The 23,125-nt window shown below is 53.9% G+C and overlaps 1 protein-coding gene across 1 annotated transcript in view; it reads left to right on the top strand.

Moving 5' to 3' along the window:
- SNAPC4 (small nuclear RNA activating complex polypeptide 4) overlaps nt 1-23,125 on the top strand; it is a 676,731-nt gene that overhangs the window by 522,649 nt on the left and 130,957 nt on the right. The window contains exon 20 of the mRNA XM_069609574.1: nt 19,769-19,876. Coding sequence (XP_069465675.1) covers nt 19,769-19,876 — 108 coding nt within the window. The remainder of the gene's footprint in view (nt 1-19,768; nt 19,877-23,125) is intronic.

Genomic DNA, 23,125 nt, shown 5'->3' with positions numbered 1-23,125 from the left:
CACCAGGCCCCCACTCATGTCTCCCACCCACCCCCCACCCCCCAGCCACCATGGGCATCCTCCACCAGGCCCCCACTCATGTCTCCCACCACCCCCACCCCCCCAGCAGTGTGGGGCACCCTCCACCAGGCCCCCACTCATGTCCAACTCATGTCTCCCACCCACCCCCCAGCCACCATGGGCATCCCCCACCAGGCCCCACTCATGTCTCCCACCACCCCCACCCCCCAGCCACCATGGGCACCCCCCACCAGGCCCCCCACTCATGTCTCCCACCCACCCCCACCCCCCAGCCACCATGGGCATCCCACACCAGGCCCCCACTCATGTCTCCCAGCACCCCCACCCCCCAGCAGTGCAGGGGCAGCCTCCACCAGGCCCCCACCCATGTCTCCCACCACCCCCACCCCCCCAGCAGTGCAGGGGCAGCCTCCACCAGGCCCCCACCCATGTCTCCCACCACCCCCACCCCCCAGACACCATGGGCATCCCCCACCAGGCCCCCACTCATGTCTCCCACCCACCCCCACCCCCCAGCCACCATGGGCACCCTCCACGAGGCCTCCACTCATGTCTCCCACCCACTCCCACCCCCCAGCCACCATGGGCATCCCCCACCAGGCCCCCACTCATGTCTCCCACCACCCCCACCCCCCAGCCACCATGGGCACCCTCCACCAGGCCCCCACTCATGTCTCCCACCCACCCCCACCCCCCAGCCACCATGCCACCATGGGCATCCCCCACCAGGCTCCCACTCATGTCTCCCAGCACCCCCACCCCCCAGCAGTGCAGGGGCAGCACCACCAGGCCCCCACTCATGTCTCCCACCCACCCCCCAGCCACCATGGGCACCCTCCACCAGGCCCCCACTCATGTCTCCCACCACCCCCACCCCCCAGCAGTGCAGTGGCAGCCTCCACCAGGCCCCCACCCATGTCTCCCACCACCCCCACCCCCCAGCCACCATGGGCATCCCCCACCAGGCCCCCACTCATGTCTCCCACCCACCCCCACCCACCAGCCACCATGGGCACCCTCCACCAGGCCTCCACTCATGTCTCCCACCCCACCCCACCCCCCAGCCACCATGGGCATCCCCCACCAGGCCCCCACTCATGTCTCCCAGCACCCCCACCCCCAGCAGTGCAGGGGCAGCACCACCAGGCCCCCACTCATGTCTCCCACCACCCCCACCCCCCAGCCACCATGGGCACCCTCCACCAGGCCCCCACTCATGTCTCCCAGCACCTCCACCCCCCAGCAGTGCAGGGGCAGCCTCCACCAGGCCCCCACCCATGTCTCCCACCACCCCCACCCCCCAGCCACCATGGGCATCCCCCACCAGGCCCCCACTCATGTCTCCCACCCACCCCCACCCCCCAGCCACCATGGGCACCCTCCACCAGGCCTCCACTCATGTCTCCCACCCACCCCCACCCCCCAGCCACCATGGGCATCCCCCACCAGGCCCCCACTCATGTCTCCCACCCACCCCCACCCCCCATGGGCATCCCCCACCAGGCCCCCACTCATGTCTCCCACCCACCCCCACCCACCAGCCACCATGGGCACCCTCCACCAGGCCTCCACTCGTGTCTCCCACCACCCCCACCCCCCAGCAGTGTGGAGCACCCTCCACCAGGCCCCCACTCATGTCTCCCACCACCCCCACCCCCCAGCAGTGCAGGGGCACCCTCCACCAGGCCCCCACTCATGGCCCCTATCACCCCCACCCCCCAGCCACCATGGGCACCCTCCACCAGGCCCCCACTCATGTCCCCCTGCACCCCCACCCCCCAGCATCCAGGGGCACCCTCCACCAGGCCCCCACTCATGTCTCCCACCACCCCCACCCCCCTGCCACCATGGGCAGCCTCCACCAGGTCCTCACAATCCCCAATCATGTGCGTTATGGTCAGCCTACACAGCCAAAAAGCCCTACCAAGTAACCCATTCACCCACATGGAAATGGAAATTACATGTTACACCCCCAATGTTCATGAAGCTAATGAACCCATGTCCGTCACACACAATGGTTGCAATTGAATGGGAAAACACCCAACATGACATGCATGAAACCAATGAGATGATACCACACAGTGAAGTATGAAAACAAAATTGTATTAAAAAAAAGAAAGAATGCTAAAGAAATGAAACAAACTACAATGGGAATGAAAAAAAATAAGCTGCATGTCCGTATAAAAAAAAAAAAAGAACACAAAATCCTAATCCAAAAAAATGTCGTCCAAAGTCAAATGTAAAAAAATATCTATCCAATTAAGAACTATGTAAAAAACTTCCAAGGGTCCATGAGCCCAACTGAACAAAGGAAACCTACAAAAAAACCTAACTAAAATGCAACTATATACAAAAAGTGGAGCAGTGTCCGTCGACTCCAAATCATAAGAACAAACAAAGGAAACCTAAAACTAAAGAACTATATACAAAGGCGGCGGGCAAGTCCAGCGGCTCACTCCGTGGTTTTCCGGGCCAGGGCATCTTCGAACTCCTGTTCGATGTCCCGGAGGCGGTCTAGTTCCATGGCCCCGAGGGTCCGCAGGGACGACGCCGTGTCCTCCAACCCCCTGTGGATCGCCTCGAGGCACTCGGCCCGCCTCAGGGCCCTCTGCATGGAGTTCTCCGCCCTGACCATTGTGAGCCGCGCCTCTTCCGCCCGCCACCGCTCCGCACCTATGGCGTGGCCCAACCGCTGCCACACGGAAGACACTCTCTGTCCTGGGTCCTCCTGCCCTCCGGCCGATGCCTGCCCCTCCGATGTCGAAGGCCCCGAGCCTTCATGGCTCCCACCATGTTGCTGCTGCTGCTCTGCCTCTGCCCGTGCACTGCCTCCTGCTGCCTGCACATCCTCCGCCGGCTGGGGTGCAGTTGTTGATGTGGCCACCCCTGCTGGACGTCCGACTCCCGACTGTGGCAGGGATGCCTCCTCCACCAGCCTGGCCGCACTGTCAGAGGCAGCTCCACAGGGCACCCAGGTGACTGATGGGTGGGAAGATGGCACAGAGGACGACTGGCACGTAGGGGGTCCAGTTGAGGAGGGGGTCGGAGCAAGCCCCATCAGACGGAGGAATCCGGCCTGGGTGACCTGTCCCAGCAGGCTGACGTGGTCAACGAGCCATTCGAGATGACGTGCAGTCTCTCCATGAAAAGACTGCAGGTCACCTCGCATGGCCCGTTGACGCAACGCCACACCAGCCAGGACAGGCTCAACCCGGACCTGGATAGCCACGTCCGCAGGCAGAGGAAGGCCAGTTGACGTCAGCTCATCCCCTGCCTGAAAACGGGTCTGGACGTAGGCATCCCTGCTGGTGCAAGATGATTCAGGGACAGGATCGGGGACAGGATTGCACACAGGCACCTCCGCGGCGGCCTGTGCTGCCTCCTGTCCCTGGTCCTGCACTGCACCACTAGCACCAGTGGGATCCCCACCTCCAGACCCCGTCTCTGGTGCTTGCACGGCCTCCTCCTCCACCAAACCCCCCACCAACCTGGATGACTCCGTGCCATCTTCCCCTGTGGGGTCCCAGCTGCCCCTTCTGCTGCCGAGGAGTCCAACTCCAACCTCCGCCTCTTGGACCTCCCCCCGGCAGCTGCGGCCTGGGACGCGGCACCAGACTCCTCACTCCCCGACAAGATGACAACACGGGAGGGGAGCCGGGCCTTGCGTCTCCGGCTGGCGGTGGGATCCCTGCCGCTGTGCTCCACAGCACCTTCTCCGCCCTCTTCATCAGTTGACGCTGCAGACAGGGAGAAACAAAACACAGGCATCAGGGCACTGTACAATGGACACATGACAGTTGCACATGAGTGGCATTGGCAAACCTCAGACATGTCATCACAATCCCCAACACACATGTCATTGCAACTCGCACACATGAGCCATACCACAGCCATATCGCAACTGCCACCACCATCCCTACACATACAACAGCATGAGCAGCCAAAGGTGAGCCAGACATCACATGCAACACAGGAAGTGCACCACACATGTACACACACCACCACACTTGCATGCATGTGTACACCTCTGACAAGTGTCGCACTGTTCAGACGGGCATCCATGTCACAACTGCCAATCAGGCTTCCACATACCGCTGTCACATGCATCCATGTTGCATCACTGTTGCACCCTTGTCAAATACACACACATGCACATGTACACAGTGCTCATACATGCAGCCGAAAACAACATACATGCGTGACATCACGGACATGTCTACTTACATACACATTCATCCAAACATGTGTGCCCACACAACTGCATTTGGCATGCAAGCCTACACACACAAGCACCATCCATGTCTCACACATTACAGCCCTCGCATGTGTCAGCCCCACGGCCCTGTACACCCCCACCCATACTCGACCCCATACAAACAGATGTGCAACCTGCACACTACCGAATAATCACCACACGCACTGCTCACAATCAGGATGCATGTACACTCACCGCTCGACTCCAGACGGGTCTGCTTCTCTAGGACCTGGACGTGGAGCGCTGGGGATATGCGTTCCAGGACCCTCATCTGTTCTTCCGACAAGTGGCCCCGGCACCCCTTGGCATCCGCTGCCTTCAAGAGGCGCCGGGCCTTGTTCAGGGTCCTGGACCTGAAGTCCTCCCAGCGCTTCCTGACATGTTGTAAGTCGCGGACTGCCACCCCCTCCGCGTTGATGGCAGTCACGATGTCAGTCCAGATCCGAGTCCGTCCTTCCTTGTCGGCGCGGGAACTTCCGAAGAGGGCATCATACTGCCCCAGGACTTGCTCCACCAGGACACCAACTTCGGTGGCACTGAAGCTGGTGCCCCTCTGCCTCTCTGGCCGGGGGTTGTCAGTGGTCACAGATGGTGTTTGCCCCGACATGACAACCCCAGAGGCAGGAGTGGGTGGGCAACTGGGTCCTGGGGCTGGGCTGTGGAGCGATGAAATCCCAGTCGGGAGTCTTCGGTTCCAGCAGGGGTGGTCACAGCAACAGCACCCCTGGCTGATGTGCAGGCAGCAAATGGCAGTGCACGTGGGCAGCAGGCAGTCAGGCAGCAGCAGATGGCAGGTGTGAGTGTGCTCGGGGCTCTGGGGGGCAGTAGTTCGGCCTTCTGGGCAGGAGCGTGGTCTTCCGTGTGCTTACGCGTGGCCAGCTTTATACGGAGTGATTTGGCACGTGAAAAATCCAACACGTCTGCGTGTAATTCGAGGAAAGGCCCTTAGCGCGTAAACGCGTCGCCAGCGTATGCGCGTCTATGAAGTCACGTGCACGTTGAATTGGGCACACGTATGAAAATGTTGCGTGTGAAAAAAATGAAAGACACGTCCGAGTGTCAAAGCGTGTAATTGGTGGGAATGGGCCTAGCGCGTACACGCGGCAGTGACAAAGCGTGTAATTGGTGGAAATGGCCCTACACGCAGAAGTGACAAAGCGTGTAATTGGTGGAAATGGCCCTACACGCAGAAGTGACAAAGCGTGTAATTGGTGGAAATGGCCCTACACGCAGAAGTGACAAAGCGTGTAATTGGTGGAAATGGCCCTACACGCAGAAGTGACAAAGCGTGTAATTGGTGGAAATGGCCCTACACGCAGAAGTGACAAAGTGTGTAATTGGTGGAAATGGCCCTAGCGCGTACACGCCGCGTAAGTGACGCTGGACGTGTGGGCCTGTATAAAAGGTACGTGTAGAACACCATTTCCTTGTATGTGCTTTTCGTGGAGAGCGAGTGGGTGAATTCTGTACTTCTTGTCGTTTCACGCGCGATTTACTTCACGGCGTTTCAAGTTCGTATTCCCTGTTACCTCTGACAGCTTGTTCTCTCTTTTCTCTTTTACTGGTTTACCTGGGCCTGTTCCCTCAAACAGTGTTCCCTTCTACTGTTGTCCTGTCTCCTCAGACAGCGTACAAATCTTCTTTTGGCGGGGGTGTTGCCAACCAAACGCGCTCCTTTTTCACGCTCTTTTACCTGGCAGACGGTGAGTCACGCACGTATCTAACATCTGTGCTTGCCCCGTGTGTAGCCTATCCCTTCAGAGGTCATTCTAGGCTGCGTGTGACACGCATACGTTCATTCTTGTGTTACTGGGTGCCACAGCGTAGTGCAGGTTTTTCTTTCTGCACACGTTGTCTAGGAGGGGTTGCGTGCACGTCATCTCCCTTTTTTGGGGCTCCTGTGCGTAGCGTGACCCGTCATCTTTCCCCAGGGGTTACATTCAGCTTTGCAAGAGCACTAGGGTACAATTACCATCTGGTACCCAACCCCTTTGACCCCCAATTGCCCAGGACAATAGTTTACAGCCACTCCCATACGCACATTAACATCAGTGCCATGGCTGGGAGGCGAGGATTCCGTAAGGGTGGCAAAGGTGGAAGAGCCACAAGTGGTGGCCGTGGTGGATCCGGTAGGGGACGTGGTCGTTACTTGCAGGGTGAGCCTGTCCCCCCATGTGTGGAGGACCAGTCAAGGGCACCCATAATCCCCCCCCTCCCGTTGAGGCTGATGTGGCTGACACCATCCATGCTCAGCCCTTGTTGGACCAGCCCATTGTGGCACCAGACCTGGCTGACTCCATGGCTGACTTCCAGGTCAGCAGGCCTATGACACGTGCGCTGGTGCACGTTGATGTCATCATGCCACGTGCATCTGGGGCAGCAAGGTCATCTGCTGCCCCAAGTAGGCAGGGCGGAGAGGCTGCAGGGGCAGCTGCGGCTCCATCCACCCCAGCTCTCACACACCCAGCCAGGACAGTGTCGGTCCTAGTCCATCCTGCTGACATTCCCCCTGACACCATTACACTTGAGCCAATGCCTGCACCAACTTCCATGCTGAGTGTGCAATCCCACACTCCTGATACAGAGTCCACCAGGGCTCCTGCCCCTAGTGTCCAGAGCGGCGCAGGACACTCGGGATCACCACCACCTTCCAAGCGGAAGAGGAAGAGTGCTCGTCCGGCACAGGCTGATGCCCCAGACACGGCTACACAGTCCGGCCCGTCGAGGAAGCCCAGCTTCACGGATGACGAACTGAATGCACTTGTCGAGTATGTGTCCGCACATGATAACGAGATGGTCATTGTTGCAGGATCCAAGACCACACCTGCACAACGCCAGGCACACTGGCAGACCGTTGCGGACATCGTAAGTGCCCTTGGAATCGTGAGGCGCACAGCCAATGATTGCTATAAGCGCTGGAATGACCTAAAGCGCAGGGCAAAGAGTAAGCTGGCCTCAAGTCATGCCGCAACTCTAGTGACTGGAGGTGGGTCTCCAGTAGTAGACATGGAACTCACTCAACATGAGTCAGTCGCTGGGACCTACGTCACGGAGGAACAGATCCAAGGCGTAGGAGATCTGCCTGATTACGAGGCATTGTCCGGTGAGTGCACATGCATGTGTGTGTCATCCATGTGCATGGTGTGTGTGAGGGCTTCTGTTTGTGTGCCAGGTGAGAGTGTGTGCGCCTGAGTCGTATGGGTCAGCCATGTGCTTCATGCAATACATCCTGCGCAGCTGCATTTGGCCATAGCAGTATCCCTTCTGCCAACAGTAGACATCTAGCCCAACTGCACGCCAGTTGCCCTTGAAGTGTCACCTTCGCACAACATTGTTGCTCATTTTTCACTGTTCATTCAGTCAGATTGTTTGCATTCCACCACTTTTACTAGGCATTTCGCAGTCCTCTATTCACATGTCTGACATGGCTATGGTAAAGTGGAGTGACTTTGTTACCTGGATATCATTTGTTCACACATGTCCCTGTGCAATTGGACCATTTTGGACTGGCAGCTCCAGGTGAAAAATCTGACCTGTTTGAATTAGAAAAGCTATTACATGCGGGAACTGGACTGAATGAATAGGTGCTGCCCTCCTCTCCATCTTCACTCAATAGCAATGGTACATGCCATCTGTGTGATGGCATGTGTGTTTCACCTGGCAATCACAGGCCAATGTGTGATGCCACTGCCAGGCAGCATGCAGAAAATGTGTTCATCTTCCATCTTGGTGTCATCAGTGTGTGCCATTTGCCTGCCCTTCATATGCAGTGAGGGTGCATGCATGGGAGGGTTTTAGTCATGTGGGACATGTGTCAATCAAGTACTGGTTCTGTTGCTTCACAGCCCTCATTGTGTGCCATGGTGCTAATGCCTGTTTCCATTTCTTTGTTTTTATGTCTTTGCAGGGGAAGACGAACCTGATACTGCTGGGGTTGTGGAGATGGTGCAGACCCAGGAGGGGTCCGAGGGCCGACCAACCACCAGTGAGGGACGTGGTGTGGTGGTGGGTGAGAACCCACAAGTGCTGCAGGTCGTGCTCTCAAGGGGTGTCTCTGGCTGCACCTCCCCCGAGCTGTACTCAGGTGTTGATTCGGATGATGAGACCTACGTGCCGTCGCAGGTGAGTGTTCCAGGGAGGGATACTGTTCTGTCCCACCCACCTGCACCAGGGTCAGAACCCTCAATGGGGATGTCGGTGTTGGCAGCTACGCCTTTGGTGGTTACGGATGCAGGGTCACACTCCGCGACATCTGATCCTGTTCCTGGGCCAGCCGATCAGAGGGGGAATGCAGTCCTGCAGCCTCAGGCAGTGCCGGCACAGCAAGGCACAGTTCGCCTTGCCCCAGACAGGTGTGGTGCCCGCCGACGTGGTGGCCGTACGCCACCTGGCAATACCGCATGGGAGCAATCCATTTACGGTATGGCAACCCAACAGGCAGCATCATCCGAGATGATGGCTCAGGCCATGGATAGGGTGGCCACTTCCATTGTCCCCCCTGAAAGGCTGATGGAGCGACTACAGCAGGCAACCGACTCCATCTGCCAGTCACACAGGGAGGACATGTTGGCGTCCAACAGGGACAGGCGGGCGGCACTGGCGACTCTGCAGGAGGCCATCTCCATAGAGTCCCAGGGCCACAGGGAAGCCCTGAGGCAGGAGCTCCTTCACCTCAGGACGACTCTTGTTGAGCTTGAGGCTTCAACACACCAAAGGACAGAACAGCAGCTGGAGCGTCTCACCCGTACGCTCTCAGCTGAGATGCAGGCAACGAGGGCGGAGGTCCGGGCATCCCGTGAGTTGTTGCATGGGGACCTCCGCACACTCATCCTCCAGAACCAGACCTACCACACCCGCATGCTTGCAGCCATGGAGGAGCAGACTAGGGCCTTGCGTGGGCTGCCTCCCATGGTGCAACCACCTCCGGATGCAGCTGCACAGGGTGATAATAGCGACAGCAGTGATACTCCCACAATAGGGTAGCCGTGTGGGCCATGAGCCCATGGAGGTGTTTTTTATTCCCAGGATCCACACAGGTGGGTTTTGGTGTGCACCCTGTCTTCGGACCTCCTGGGTGGCCTCCCAAACCCCCCTGGGCCCATCAATGGCCATTTTTGATTTTTTTTTATTTTTATTTTTGTTTATTTTTAATTATTTTTTTCCCAATTTTTTTGGGACAATTTGTTGCCTTCCGTGGTTCCTGTGGGCATACGCTGCATTGTGGCTGGGCACATGCAGGCTTGTCATGTATTTGGTTCAGATGCTTGGGTTTGAGTCACACACACCCCTACTGCTTCCCGTTTCCATGGGCTTGCAAAGGGTGTGCCCAAGTGACATTGACGTACATGGTGACATTGGACTCCCACTACATGTGTGGGTAGTCTAGTCAATACTGTGTATACATTCCTAGTGCATATTGCTGTTGTGTTGTACACTGCATGTTGCATTGATGTGTAACTCATCATCTGTGTCTACCTCCCAATTTGCAGGTCCCTTCCTCATGTCTACACAAGGCCCTCTAGTTTGGAGATGGGGTCCATGTTGGCAGCAGTGCACCTACAACTCTACATGGCGCCAACACTGCACAGTTGGTAGTGGTGGGAGTGCAGGCATTTCCAGGTGGTGAGACTACTAATTCATAACATTTGTGATGTCATGTTAATGGTAGTACCTGCTCAAGTTTGTTGTTGGTCCTACATTACTGTGAGCATTTCAGGTGTTGCAAGTTTCAATTAGGGACACTGTACATTGTGACACTAGTGTCATGTTGTGGGGATTACTTTGTTTACCTGCAAATAGCATGACATGGCACGGTGTGTCCTGTGGCGGTGCTGGGGATGGGTTGGCTGACATGGCACTGTCCTCTTGTTGCATTTTGCAAGTGGGTATTCATTTTAGCTGCTTGAATGTGTTTCTTCACAAAACTGCATTGGTGGTGTCTGTGTGGGTAGGGATGCACACATTGTAACACTTCTAGGTGAACAATCTCAGGCTGATATGGTTTTCACGGTTGATTCTCCAGACATTCAGGATCAGTGTCAGGTTGAGTCATCATTGATTGTCAGATGGAATGTGCCAGGGCAGTGTGCACTCCACAGGGGTGTGATTTCTATGTGAAGTAAGTAGCCACTAGCTGTGTACGGGCTGCCTCCCCCCGTGCCCTTTCCCCTCCCATGCGCAGCGGCTGTGCATGTGGTTGGGGATGTGGGGCCACCACCATGTCCACGGCCAGGCCCCGGCATGTTGCAACGTTGTGCAGGACACATGCTGCCACTATGATCCTGCACACTACTGGGGGAGCGTACAACAGCTGCCCGCCAGAACGGTCAAGGGAGCGAAAGCGTGACTTTAGCACTCCGAATGTGCGCTCCACTATGCCCCGGGTTGTAATGTGGGCTGTGTTATATCTTACCTGCGGTGGCGTGGTGGGGTTAAGAATTGGCGTCATCATGTGGGGGCTGAGAGGGTAGGCACTGTCCCCTGTGGAGGTGGTGATTGGTATCATTGGTGGGGTTGTGACCTTGCTCAGTATCTGACATGCATGCATGTGCAGTGGCATTCATACTCACCAAGCAGCCATGTATCGCCATGCCGCCCAGCTTCTAGGTCCCGGCTTAGGGTGGACATTCAGTAAATGAAGCTGTCGTGGGTGGACCCGGGATAGTTGGCATATACTGAGGTGATGATTCCCTTGGCATTACATACTACCTGCACGTTGATGGAATGCCAGTGCTTGCGGTTCCTATAGATGTGCTCTGATGCCCTGGGGGGACGTAGAGCCACATGGGTGCAGTCGATGGCACCTAGCACTTTGGGGAATCGTGCCACACCGTAAAAATCCAGGGCGGCAGCATGCCTTTCTGCAGGTGTTCTGGGCAGGTATATGTGCCTGCGGACTGATGGGCGTGCAGTGATGATGTTCAAGACCTGGTGTAGGCAGCGTGACTGGGTGGCCTGTGATACCCCACCCACAATGGCACTTGTCCGCTGAAATGATCCAGTGGCTAAGAAGTGCAGTACATTGAGGACCTTCTCCAGGGAGCTGAGTGGTTGGGAGCACAGGGTGGGTGATGTGAGGTCATCCTCCCACTCACTCACCAGGTCCAGTATAATGTGTGGTGGAAACCTGTACCTCCCATGCACCTGGTCATCAGGCATCCCGAAAAGGCTGGTTCTGGGTGTGAATATTTTGGCCCTGACTATCCTCCTCCTCCTCCTTTGGTAGCCCACGCCCACTGCTGCTAGGAACGGTATGTTCATCCTGGGTCTGAGCTTGTTATTTTGTTAGCGCGCAAATTTATGCGTTGCGCGTGTTGTAGGCAAGCGTGTGACCCGCGCACCCCTGAAATCCAGTACCCCGTCCAATAGCGTGTGGAAATTCCCGCGCACCCCGGGATACAGGTGCGCTGACGTACTTGCGTGTGTAAGTGCCCGCGCACCCCTGATATACACATACATAGGCCAATCGCGTGTACGCGCACTTTTGTCCAATTACACGCGATGACACTCTGACGTGCTGTCCAATGACACGCGATGACACTCTGACTTGCAGTCTTTCCACGTGTGCTCTCATCACGTGCTGTGTGGGAAACACCCGTGCGGGTCACGTCACAGACGCGCTTACGCGCTGAGGGCCTTTGGTCCAATAGAATCGCGTATGCGTGCTGACGCGCTTACGCGCTAAGGGCCTTTCCTCGAATTTCACGCTGACGTGCAGACTTTTCACGTGCCAAATCACTCCGTATCAAGCTGGCCACGCGTATGCACACGGAAGACCACGCTCCTGCCCAGAAGGCCGAACTACTGCCCCCCAGAGCCCCGAGCACGCTCCCACCTGCCATCTGCTGCTGCCTGACTGCCTGCTGCCCACGTGCACTGCCATTTGCTGCCTGCACATCAGCCAGGGGTGCTGTTGCTGTGACCACCCCTGCTGGAACCGAAGACTCCCGACTGGGATTCCATCGCTCCACAGCCCAGCCCCAGGACCCAGTTGCCCACCCACTCCTGCCTCTGGGGTTGTCATGTCGGGGCAAACACCATCTGTGACCACTGACAACCCCCGGCCAGAGAGGCAGAGGGGCACCAGCTTCAGTGCCACCGAAGTTGGTGTCCTGGTGGAGCAAGTCCTGGGGCAGTATGATGCCCTCTTCGGAAGTTCCCGCGCCGACAAGGAAGGACGGACTCGGATCTGGACTGACATCGTGACTGCCATCAACGCGGAGGGGGTGGCAGTCCGCGACTTACAACATGTCAGGAAGCGATGGGAGGACTCAGGTCCAGGACCCTGAACAAGGCCCGGCGCCTCTTGAAGGCAGCGGATGCCAAGGGGCGCCGGGGCCACTTGTCGGAAGAACAGATGAGGGTCCTGGAACACATATCCCCAGCGCTCCACGTCCCGGTCCTAGAGAAGCAGACCCGTCTAGAGTCGAGCAGTGAGTGTACATGCATCCTGATTGTGAGCAGTGCGTGTGGTGATTATTCGGTAGTGTGCAGGTTGCACATCTGTTTGTATGGGGTCGAGTATGGGTGGGGGTGTACAGGGCCGGGGGGCTGACACATGCGAGGGCTGTAATGTATGAGACATGGATGGTGCTTGTGTGTGTAGGCTTGCATGCCAAATGCAGTTGTGTGGGCACACATGTTTGGATGAATGTGTATGTAAGTAGACATGTCCGTGATGTCACGCATGTATGTTGTTTTCGGCTGCATGTATGAGCACTGTGTACATGTGCATGTGTGTGTATTTGACAAGGGTGCAACAGTGATGCAACATGGATGCATGTTACAGCGGTATGTGGAAGCCTGATTGGCAGATGTGACATGGATGCCCGTCTGAACAGTGCGACACTTGTCAGAGGTGTACACATGCATGCAAGTGTGGTGGTGTGTGTACATGTGTGGTGCACTTCCTGTGTTGCATGTGATGTCTGGCTCACCTTTGGCTGCTCATGCTGTTGTATGTGTAGGGATGGTGGTGGCAGTTGCGATATGGCTGTGGTATGGCTCGTGTGCGAGTTGCAATGACATGTGTGTTGGGGATTGTGATGACATGTCTGAGGTTTGCCAATGCCACTCATGTGCAACTGTCATGTGTGTATGTGTCCATTGTACAGTGCCCTGATGCCTGTGTTTTGTTTCTCCCTGTCTGCAGCGTCAACTGATGAAGAGGGCGGAGAAGGTGCTGTGGAGCACAGCGGCAGGGATCCCACCGCCAGCCAGAGACGCAAGGCCCGGCTCCCCTCCCGTGTTGTCATCTCGTCGGGGAGTGAGGAGTCCGGTGCCGCGTCCCAGGCCGCAGCTGCCGGGGGGAGGTCCAAGAGGCGGAGGTTGGAGTTGGACTCCTCGGCAGCAGAAGGGGCAGCTGGGACCCCACAGGGCCCAACAGGGGAAGATGGCACGGAGTCATCCAGGTTGGTGGGGGGTTTGGTGGAGGAGGAGGCCGTGCAAGCACCAGAGACGGGGTCTGGAGGTGGGGATCCCCCTGGTGCTAGTGGTGCAGTGCAGGACCAGGGACAGGAGGCAGCACAGGCCGCCGCGGAGGTGCCTGTGTGTAATCCTGTCCCCGATCCTGTCCCTGCATCATCTTGCACCAGCAGGGATGCCTACGTCCAGACCCGTTTTCAGGCAGGGGATGAGCTGACGTCAACTGGCCTTCCTCTGCCTGCGGACGTGGCTATCCAGGTCCGGGTTGAGCCTGTCCTGGCTGGTGTGGTGTTGCGTCAACGGGCCATGCGAGGTGACCTGCAGTCTTTTCATGGAGAGACTGCACGTCATCTCGAATGGCTCATTGACCACGTCAGCCTGCTGGGACAGGTCACCCAGGCTGGATTCCTCCGTCTGATGGGGCTTGCTCCGACCCCCTCCTCAACTGGACCCCCTACGCGCCAGTCGTCCTCTGTGCCATCTTCCCACCCATCAGTCACCTGGGTGCCCTGTGGAGCTGCCTCTGACAGTGCGGCCAGGCTGGTGGAGGAGGCATCCCTGCCACAGTCGGGAGTCGGACGTCCAGCAGGGGTGGCCACATCAACAACTGCACCCCAGCCGGCGGAGGATGTGCAGGCAGCAGGAGGCAGTGCACGGGCAGAGGGAGAGCAGCAGCAGCAACATGGTGGGAGCCATGAAGGCTCGGGGCCTTCGACATCGGAGGGGCAGGCATCGGCCGGAGGGCAGGAGGACCCAGGACAGAGAGTGTCTTCCGTGTGGCAGCGGTTGGGCCACGCCATAGGTGCGCAGCGGCGGCGGGCGGAAGAGGCGCGGCTCACAATGGTCAGGGTGGAGAACTCCATGCGGAGGGCCCTGAGGCGGGCCGAGTGCCTCGAGGCAATCCGCAGGGGGTTGGAGGAGGACACGGCGTCGTCCCTGCGGACCCTCGGGGCCATGGAACTGGACCGCCTCCGGGACATCGAACAGGAGTTCGATGATGCCCTGGCCCGGAACACCACGGAGTGAGCCGCTGGACTTGCCCGCCGCCTTTGTATATAGTTCTTTAGTTTTAGGTTTCCTTTGTTTGTTCTTATGATTTGGAGTCGATGGACACTGCTCCACTTTTTGTATATAGTTGCATTTTAGTTAGGTTTTTTTGTAGGTTTCCTTTGTTCAGTTGGGCTCATGGACCCTTGGAAGTTTTTTACATAGTTCTTAATTGGATAGATATTTTTTTACATTTGACTTTGGACGACATTTTTTTGGATTAGGATTTTGTGTTCTTTTTTTTTTTATACGGACATGCAGCTTATTTTTTTTCATTCCCATTGTAGTTTGTTTCATTTCTTTAGCATTCTTTCTTTTTTTTAATACAATTTTGTTTTCATACTTCACTGTGTGGTATCATCTCATTGGTTTCATGCATGTCATGTTGGGTGTTTTCCCATTCAATTGCAACCATTGTGTGTGACGGACATGGGTTCATTAGCTTCATGAACATTGGGGGTGTAACATGTAATTTCCATTTCCATGTGGGTGAATGGGTTACTTGGTAGGGCTTTTTGGCTGTGGAGGCTGACCATAACGCACATGATTGGGGATTGTGAGGACCTGGTGGAGGCTGCCCATGGTGGCAGGGGGGTGGGGGTGGTGGGAGACATGAGTGGGGGCCTGGTGGAGGCTGCCCCAGCACTGCTGGGGGGTGGGGGTGGTGGGAGACATGAGTGGGGGCCTGGTGGAGGGTGCCCCACACTGCTGGGGGGTGGGGGTGGTGGGAGACATGAGTGGGGGCCTGGTGGAGGATGCCCCTGGATGCTGGGGGGTGGGGGTGCAGGGGGACATGAGTGGGGGCCCGGTGGTGCTGCCCCTGCACTGCTGGGGGGTGGGGGTGCTGGGAGACATGAGTGGGGGCCTGGTGGAGTGTGCCCCTGGATGCTGGGGGGTGGGGGTGATAGGGGCCATGAGTGGGGGCCTGGTGGAGGGTGCCCCACACTGCTGGGGGGTGGGGGTGGTGGGAGACATGAGTGGGGGCCTGGTGGAGGGTGCCCCACACTGCTGCGGGGTGGAGGTGGTGGGAGACATGAGTTGGAGATGAGTGGGGGCCTGGTGGAGGGTGCCCCTGCACTGCTGGGGGGTGGGGGTGGTGGGAGACATGAGTGGGGGCCTGGTGGGGGCTGCCCATGGTGGCTGGGGGGTGGGGGTGGTGGGAGACATGGGTGGGGGCCTGGTGGAGGCTGCCCCTGCACTGCTGGGGGGTGGGGGTGGTGGGAGACATGAGTGGGGGCCTGGTGGAGGGTGCCCCACACTGCTGGGGGGTGGGGGTGGTGGGAGACATGAGTGGGGGCCTGGTGGAGGGTGCCCCACACTGCTGGGGGGTGGGGGTGGTGGGAGACATGAGTTGGACATGAGTGGGGGCCTGGTGGAGGGTGCCCCTGCACTGCTGGGGGGTGGGGGTGGTGGGAGACATGAGTGGGGGCCTGGTGGGGGCTGCCCATGGTGGCTGGGGGGTGGGGGTGGGTGGGAGACATGAGTGGGGGCCTGGTGGAGGCTGCCCCTGCACTGCTTGGGGGTGGGAGTGGTGGGAGACATGAGTGGGGGCCTGGTGGAGGGTGCCCCTGGATTCTGGGGTGTGGGGGTGCAGGGGGACATGAGTGGGGGCCTGGTGGTGCTGCCCCTGCACTGCTGGGGGGTGGGGTGCTGGGTGACATGAGCAGGTGTGCAGGGTAGTCCCCTGTGGTGTCGGCTGCCTGCAGGGGCCGTGGAGGGTGTACAGGAAATACCTGGGAGCACACAGCCAAATCGCGTGTAGAATTTCCCGCGTACCCCTGAAATACACGTACCCAGCCAAATCGCGTGTGGAAAATCCCGCGCACGTACCCGGCCAAATCGCGTGTGGGACTTCCCGCGCACCCCTGAGATCCACGTACCCAGCCAAGTCGCGTGTGCAAATTCCCGCGCACGTACCCGGCCAAATCGCGTGTGGAACTTCCCGCGCACCCCTGAAATCCACGTACCCTTCCAAATCGCGTGTGAGACTTCCCGCGCACCCCTGAGATCCACGTACCCAGCCAAATCGCGTGTGGAAATTCCCGCGCACCCCTGAAATCCACGTACCCTTCCAAATCGCGTGTGAGACTTCCCGCGCACCCCTGAGATCCACGTACCCAGCCAAAACGCGTGTGGTAATTCCCGCGCACGTACCCTGCCAAATCGCGTGTGCAATTTCCCGCGCAGCCCTGAAATCCACGTACCCTGCCAAATCGCGTGTGAGACTTCCCGCGCACCCCGGTATACACGCACACGTATTTTTTGTCAGCGGGTGTCCGTGTTTGTGGGTACCCCTTTGCACGTCATTTGTCCTGGAGGGCCACAGTATAGGACATTCATCATGGCTGTATATAGGTGCTATTTGTTGGCGCACCTTTTGGCACACATTTGTTCCAGGCACAGAGACGCTACCGCCTGCTTTCTTGTGGCGGTCGTGTTTGTGCCTGTGCGCTGGTTTGAGCGTGCGATTTTTTGCCCTATTCTATTCCATGAATACGTGTTGTAGGTGAGCGTTCCGCGCACTTGTACCCTGTACTTCCCCCGTGACGCCCACATTTTGTCAAGTTGTTCCCCATTCCGAGTGTTGCGCCCCGTGTTCCGCCTACTTTTGTTGCGTGCGCCGCGCTATGTGCGATTTTCGCTGTGACCTGGCGCACGCAGTTAGATGGCCTGTGCGCCCACGTGCGCCGCGCACTTTTTTATCGCACATCCGATGGTTTTCTCGCGCACGGCCTTCCATGAATCGATGTGCGCTGCTTTTCGTGCGATTTTCGCACTTGCACTGCGATTTTCGCTATTCCACTGCGATTCGCACGTTTTTGCCCACTTGCGCCGCGCTAATTATTCCATGAATCGGCCTGTTAATCTCCTCAAGTTGTGCCCTATTCAATATATTAGGGTCGAATGTGGTCTTACTTCTATCAGGGCTATAGTACAGTATCAAAGAGACTTGCTCCCCTTGAAAGACCGTTGCCATCAATCCAATGCTTAGGATCATTGGTAAAGGAATCCTTAACCTAGCGCAGGCAATGGCCCCCCCGAAAAATATGTCCAGCAATGTGTGGAGTCTTATTCTATACTGAACTGGTCACTATCCTGCTCTAAATGTGGGGGATATGGGAGGATTAAGAGAGCCTTTATACATAAATCTAAGATGAAAGACTGGACAGATAACTTCGAATGCATGGAAAAATTGCACAATCATACTTTTATTGAAGGGATAATGTATAGATATAGCAGTCCCCAACAGTACCTGATAAGATGTCCCTCCCCTGCTGTACGTAGATTTAGACTATTTATGTGCCTGAATCAGTTACCAGTCAGAGCTACGTATGGCACACAATGGCAACTGGCGCCTGATCAAAGAACCTGCTGTATTTGCAATACTGGTGGTAATCTTGAAACAATCAGACATATCTTGACAGCATACCCTAACTTAATATATCTATATAGATGTTTGTATAGCCGCTATGTACACAACTATGAATACGTTGCGTCCATTCACTTTTGGCACGCATGTCTAAACACTGCATCTGAAGAATGATTATAGCAATGTACTATGTATGGAAGAATGCTATGTACTCAATCAACGTAGTTGTATGTTTTTAGTACTTGCCTCTAACATTTATGACACTTTTAGTCACTGCACCTATGAATGAATATGAATTTTGTAGCGCTTATTAGTGATGAAGAGAGGTTATTAGATATATAGTTGTCTGGCAGACACTACGCTAAGAGTTGTTTATTCTCTATGAGAATTATTCATGGTTTTATGATGTAAATGCAGATTTTGTTAATGGAAATCAAGTCATTTTCTTGTTAACAATTGTTACACAATATATGTATTTTAATTGTATTATTTTATGTATTGTATGTATTGTCGACAAATCATGTGATTTTTTTTGTGTTAAATTATGAATTGTTGGACACCAATAAATAAACAAATTATGATTACAATATTTACTGCAAGTGATTACTGGAAATGTAAAAAGCAGTTTAGATTGTACACCCAATTTTAAAAAAATCTTTTTTTATAGCTTCTTTTGCTGAGTATTCACATCATTTTGTCTCTCAAAATGTCCTTCCTTCTTGGAAAGAGACACGCTCAGATTAAAACCTATGATCTGTTTCTTCTATTCCGTTCACCAGAATGTATACAAATGCATGTGGGCAGTCATGCCTAATCTCAGAATGTTGCACATCTGCCTCTTCAACATTTTCCGCTATGACCCTTATGCCTTCTGTGAAGATGTGGTTAATTTAACTGACCATAGCAACTCCATTTATTTACCACAACATATTTAATAGTTTGTCTTTTGTGTCACAGTAAACCCTTTTTGTTCTTAATATATTGTGGATCAAAATGTATATGATATGTTCTTTTTTGGTGCCTTGTGCCATTGAACGTGCTATCAGAATATCTTGCAAAACATTTTCTTTTCAGATTGTTTCCTTTTGTTGTTTTTGTATGTATGGGATTTATACAGCAGGAACCTAACTGGGAAGCAACAGAGCTCAGTACAACAGGGACAGGGTGCAGGGGTAGCAGATGAGCTGGGATGTGTAAGGGAGCTGAGGAGGAAGGGGACTCCAGAGGGGGAGAATAGAGCTCAGAGAAGCGATCAGCGGTTGGCAAGATGTTCTTTGAAGGATAGGGTCTTGCTTTTATTCCTGGAGTTTTTAATGGTAGGTGGTGGTTCAGTTTAGCTCAGTGGTTTGTGTGTGCTGGTCTTTGCATTGGCTTTATAAAATGAATTCAGTTTATGCATCTCACTTTTATGAGCATGCGTAACATGTTGTGTGCTTCATGTGAGGATATTTCTTGTTACTTTAGCCATCTGCACATGTCCTTAAATATCAATACCTTTTTGGTCTTGAATTATGAATATCTTGAGTTGGTCATTTTTGTAATTGTTGCTTTTAAATGGTTTAACTAAATGCACAGATATTGATGTATAAATTGAACAAATATTTTAACAAAAATTCAAACCAATATGCCTGTGTGGGACTCTATTTTTTCAGCTTTTCAAGATAGATACAGAGGGCTGCCTGCAAGTGATTCGCGAACGAAAAGTCATCCATTTTGACCCCCCGAGAGCCATGCCGGGAAGACCCCCGAACCCTGTTCAGGTCAGGAATTTCTAATAGCTCATTCTCGCACAATGCTTACAAACTGGTGCAGACCTGAAGGGATTGGCTTAGTTAGCAAAGAATGTATCAAAAAGTCTGGCGTTGTAATGCCACGCCATCGTTAAGCATTGACATTTCGCAACTTGCTGTCCACATCACTGTTTCTCACTCCTTTTACATCGAACACACATCTTTTTTGCTTGATAAAGCGGGTGAAAATTCTGTCCCTTTTATTGGCTTGTGTAAATATTTGTAGCAATATGTCGGTGGATCCAAATGGAACCTTTTCTTATCGAAAAGGTGTATAACATTTCAGTAAACCGGGTTCTAGTGTTTTGAAATGGATTCAAATATCCAGTAATGGGAGACAAATATAGTTTACTTAAATAGACATTACCCGAGGAAATATTATTAAAGGAAATAACCAAACATACTTTTGGACTGAATGTGGAAATAATGCAATTATTTAGAGGTTTGGATGTGAGGGGAGGAGTCACTGTGCATATACAGGGTTTGAAATTGCTGGCAGCTGGGAGCTGTGTAGCTCCTGGTTATAGCCTAGCAGAGCCTGGTTGGCTTGACACTAACAGCTACCAGAAGCTACCTTTGACTGCGAGGCCATCTGGTACCATACACACATACCTACATGACATTAACTGTGTGTGTTTGGGAAAGTGTAGAATGTACCACTGTACACATGCAGAAGATAACAATGTGTCATGTGCAAGCAACATAAATGTACGTTTGGCATCTCAAGTATAAGTTATATATGCAGCAAACAAGGTACCAGCTCCTTGTTGCTCAGCAGTAGCTCCTGCATACTTTGAGATGCTCACTATCAGGAGCTGCTTTTAGCTCCTGCTCTTCAAATCCTTATTTAGATCCCTGAGATACGTAGGTACATGGGAGCACTTCTATGTAGTGTTTTGTACATGCAGTGGAGAATTTTACATGTATATGATAATACACTGAAAGACAAAGGGGCTCATTCTATGTTTGCTGGTCTGGAAAAAAAAGTGCTTGTAATAACGTTGACCGGCACTTTTCCCGGACCAGCAAATTACAAGTTTACCAGTGGGGGTTAGCTGGTTTTCCTCCTGCATAGAGCTGTTGGTGAATCAGACCTCCATCGGCAAAAAACAGCCGTTATTACCGGGACCGTTATTAGCGGTGCTGCTTATACTGGCAAATCCTCTCATGGAGTCCTATAGTATGGACAGATTTTCCCTGATAAAGGATTCCTTATCCAAAATGCATTGGCATTTTTGATCTGTCTGTTTCTATATCTGAAGATTCTGATGATATGGACTACTAAAAAACCTCTTTGATGCTTTAGATTCTATCTTTTCATTGTCTACCTTTGTAGAAACAAAGGAATCAAGGGCATTTCAAAGCAAGCCAGAGTAGAACTTGTTATCTGCACAACAACATTTGAAATCGTATTTTGTGGAAATAACTGTATTTGAGTATGAGCAAAGGGAGTACAATTTGTAGAGAGTGGGAAAGTTGAACAGAGGGGCTACATCTTTGCAAAGAGAGCAGAATGATTTGGAAAAGTTACTTCCTTGTTCTCATAGTTTCCCATCATGGGTATCTGCATTGAATTAATAAGTATTGAATATATCTGGCAGTGTGTGGTCTCAGACAACGTTTACTAGGGAGGAATCTCATTATACTTTTTCTGGAAGCCTATCTAGCACAAGTTTTGTCATTTAGGACACCTGGGATTAAGGTTTGTGCCAAGGCCAAGTACTGCTTGTGAAGTATTTGTTCTATTAGGGGCCAACTGCAACGCAAAAAATTGAATCTCTCCAGGAGAAACAGTAAGATTCAGAATGATCTTCTTTCCAAAGAAATGTGCTTCCCAATGGGACAGGGAGCCTGGCCTTGGAGGTACAGGGCTTATGTCCGGATCAGTCCAGTACCAGGGAGGCAGTTTGCTTCACCTCCCCTTTTCTGACGTTGCAGGCTCACAGGAGTCTGGACCCTCTTCTTTCCTTTAGCAAGTTGTGGGATTTCCTGGGTGCCATGCCACATGATTGACTCTGGCACCAATTCCTGCAAGCAGGGCCCACTGTCGCAGTTCGCAGGGAGAGGTAGAGAAGAGTCTTTGGTCCATTCTGAACCTACTATAGGCCTCTTCTCTTCTCTGAATTGACTGTAATCTCCCTGTCCCAGTCTTATTTCTCCTCCCCCAGTTTGGTCTTGTCTGGGACCAACCTGACCCTCTGGAACTTTCTTGCTCTCACTGTCTATTTCTTTGCCTTCCTTCTTCACTTCATCTTCCTTATTCCCCTCCTACTACATCCCATTCTTGCTCCTCACCTGAGGTGTCTGGTACTGTGTTACTCCTGTACCCAGAAAGGTACACCTTCTAATGTATTCCACCCTCCGACAGATTCCTCCTCTTAATGGATACCCCACAATGGCAGCTGTTCTATGACACTTTCAGCAGGGGAAGTAGTGTAGCTTAGCACTATAACCTACGATGGTCCTCATCTATAACCCCACACATGGCACACTCTTCTCCCACGGCCCTAGTTTCTGTTTTCCTCACACCCGGCACGCTATTTTCTTAGGAGGCTTACATTTAATTTCTTACTGCGCCATGATGCCCTGCACCCCTAAACCTTGGGGGTTTAAAAGATGCAGGCACTGTAATGACCAATCCGCACAAAATGTGTATGCGGTACCTTGGTGCAGTTCAAGATGTTGTGCAGTGCAGCGCCTGCCAGGTGATGAACACCAGGGCACTCAGGAAAAGGACTGCAAAATTGGCTCAGCCCTTCCCACCTCCAAGTGTCCGGCTTCCACCCCAACTAAACAGAAGTCTTCAAAGATGGATACGGAGTGCCGTCCTCCTGGGAAGGAGCAAAAACAGAGGAATGAGAATGAGACGATGTCTCGAAGTGAATCACTCGTCCACTTGTCCTCATAAGAAGAAAAAAGGTACTGAGGGAGGGATGAATGTGGGGAATCCTCGGACTCACGTGGTAGTAAGGCATTATTTCCAACAAAAAGTATGTCGGCCTCACTGCACCTTTGCTGACGGGTATAGTTACCCATGTGGGTAGCAACCGCATGCCACAGAGCTTGGTGCTTTGATCTTCCAGAGCTCTACAGAGCCTCGGTGTATTCTTTGGGTTCTGAGGTTGAGCGTTGACTCATTGACAGTGGCTTTGCTTGAGGCTGCTAACGCTGTTGCCAGAAAGACACAATTGGTGGAAAGTTATGTCCCTAAGACCAGGG

Source organism: Ambystoma mexicanum, chromosome 8, assembly GCF_040938575.1.
Source record: "Ambystoma mexicanum isolate Mex_15411 chromosome 8, UKY_AmexF1_1, whole genome shotgun sequence".
NCBI classification, from domain to species: Eukaryota; Metazoa; Chordata; class Amphibia; order Caudata; family Ambystomatidae; genus Ambystoma; species Ambystoma mexicanum.
The sequence above is the reverse complement of the archived record's forward strand: the minus strand, read 5'-3'. Positions and strand labels throughout refer to the sequence as shown.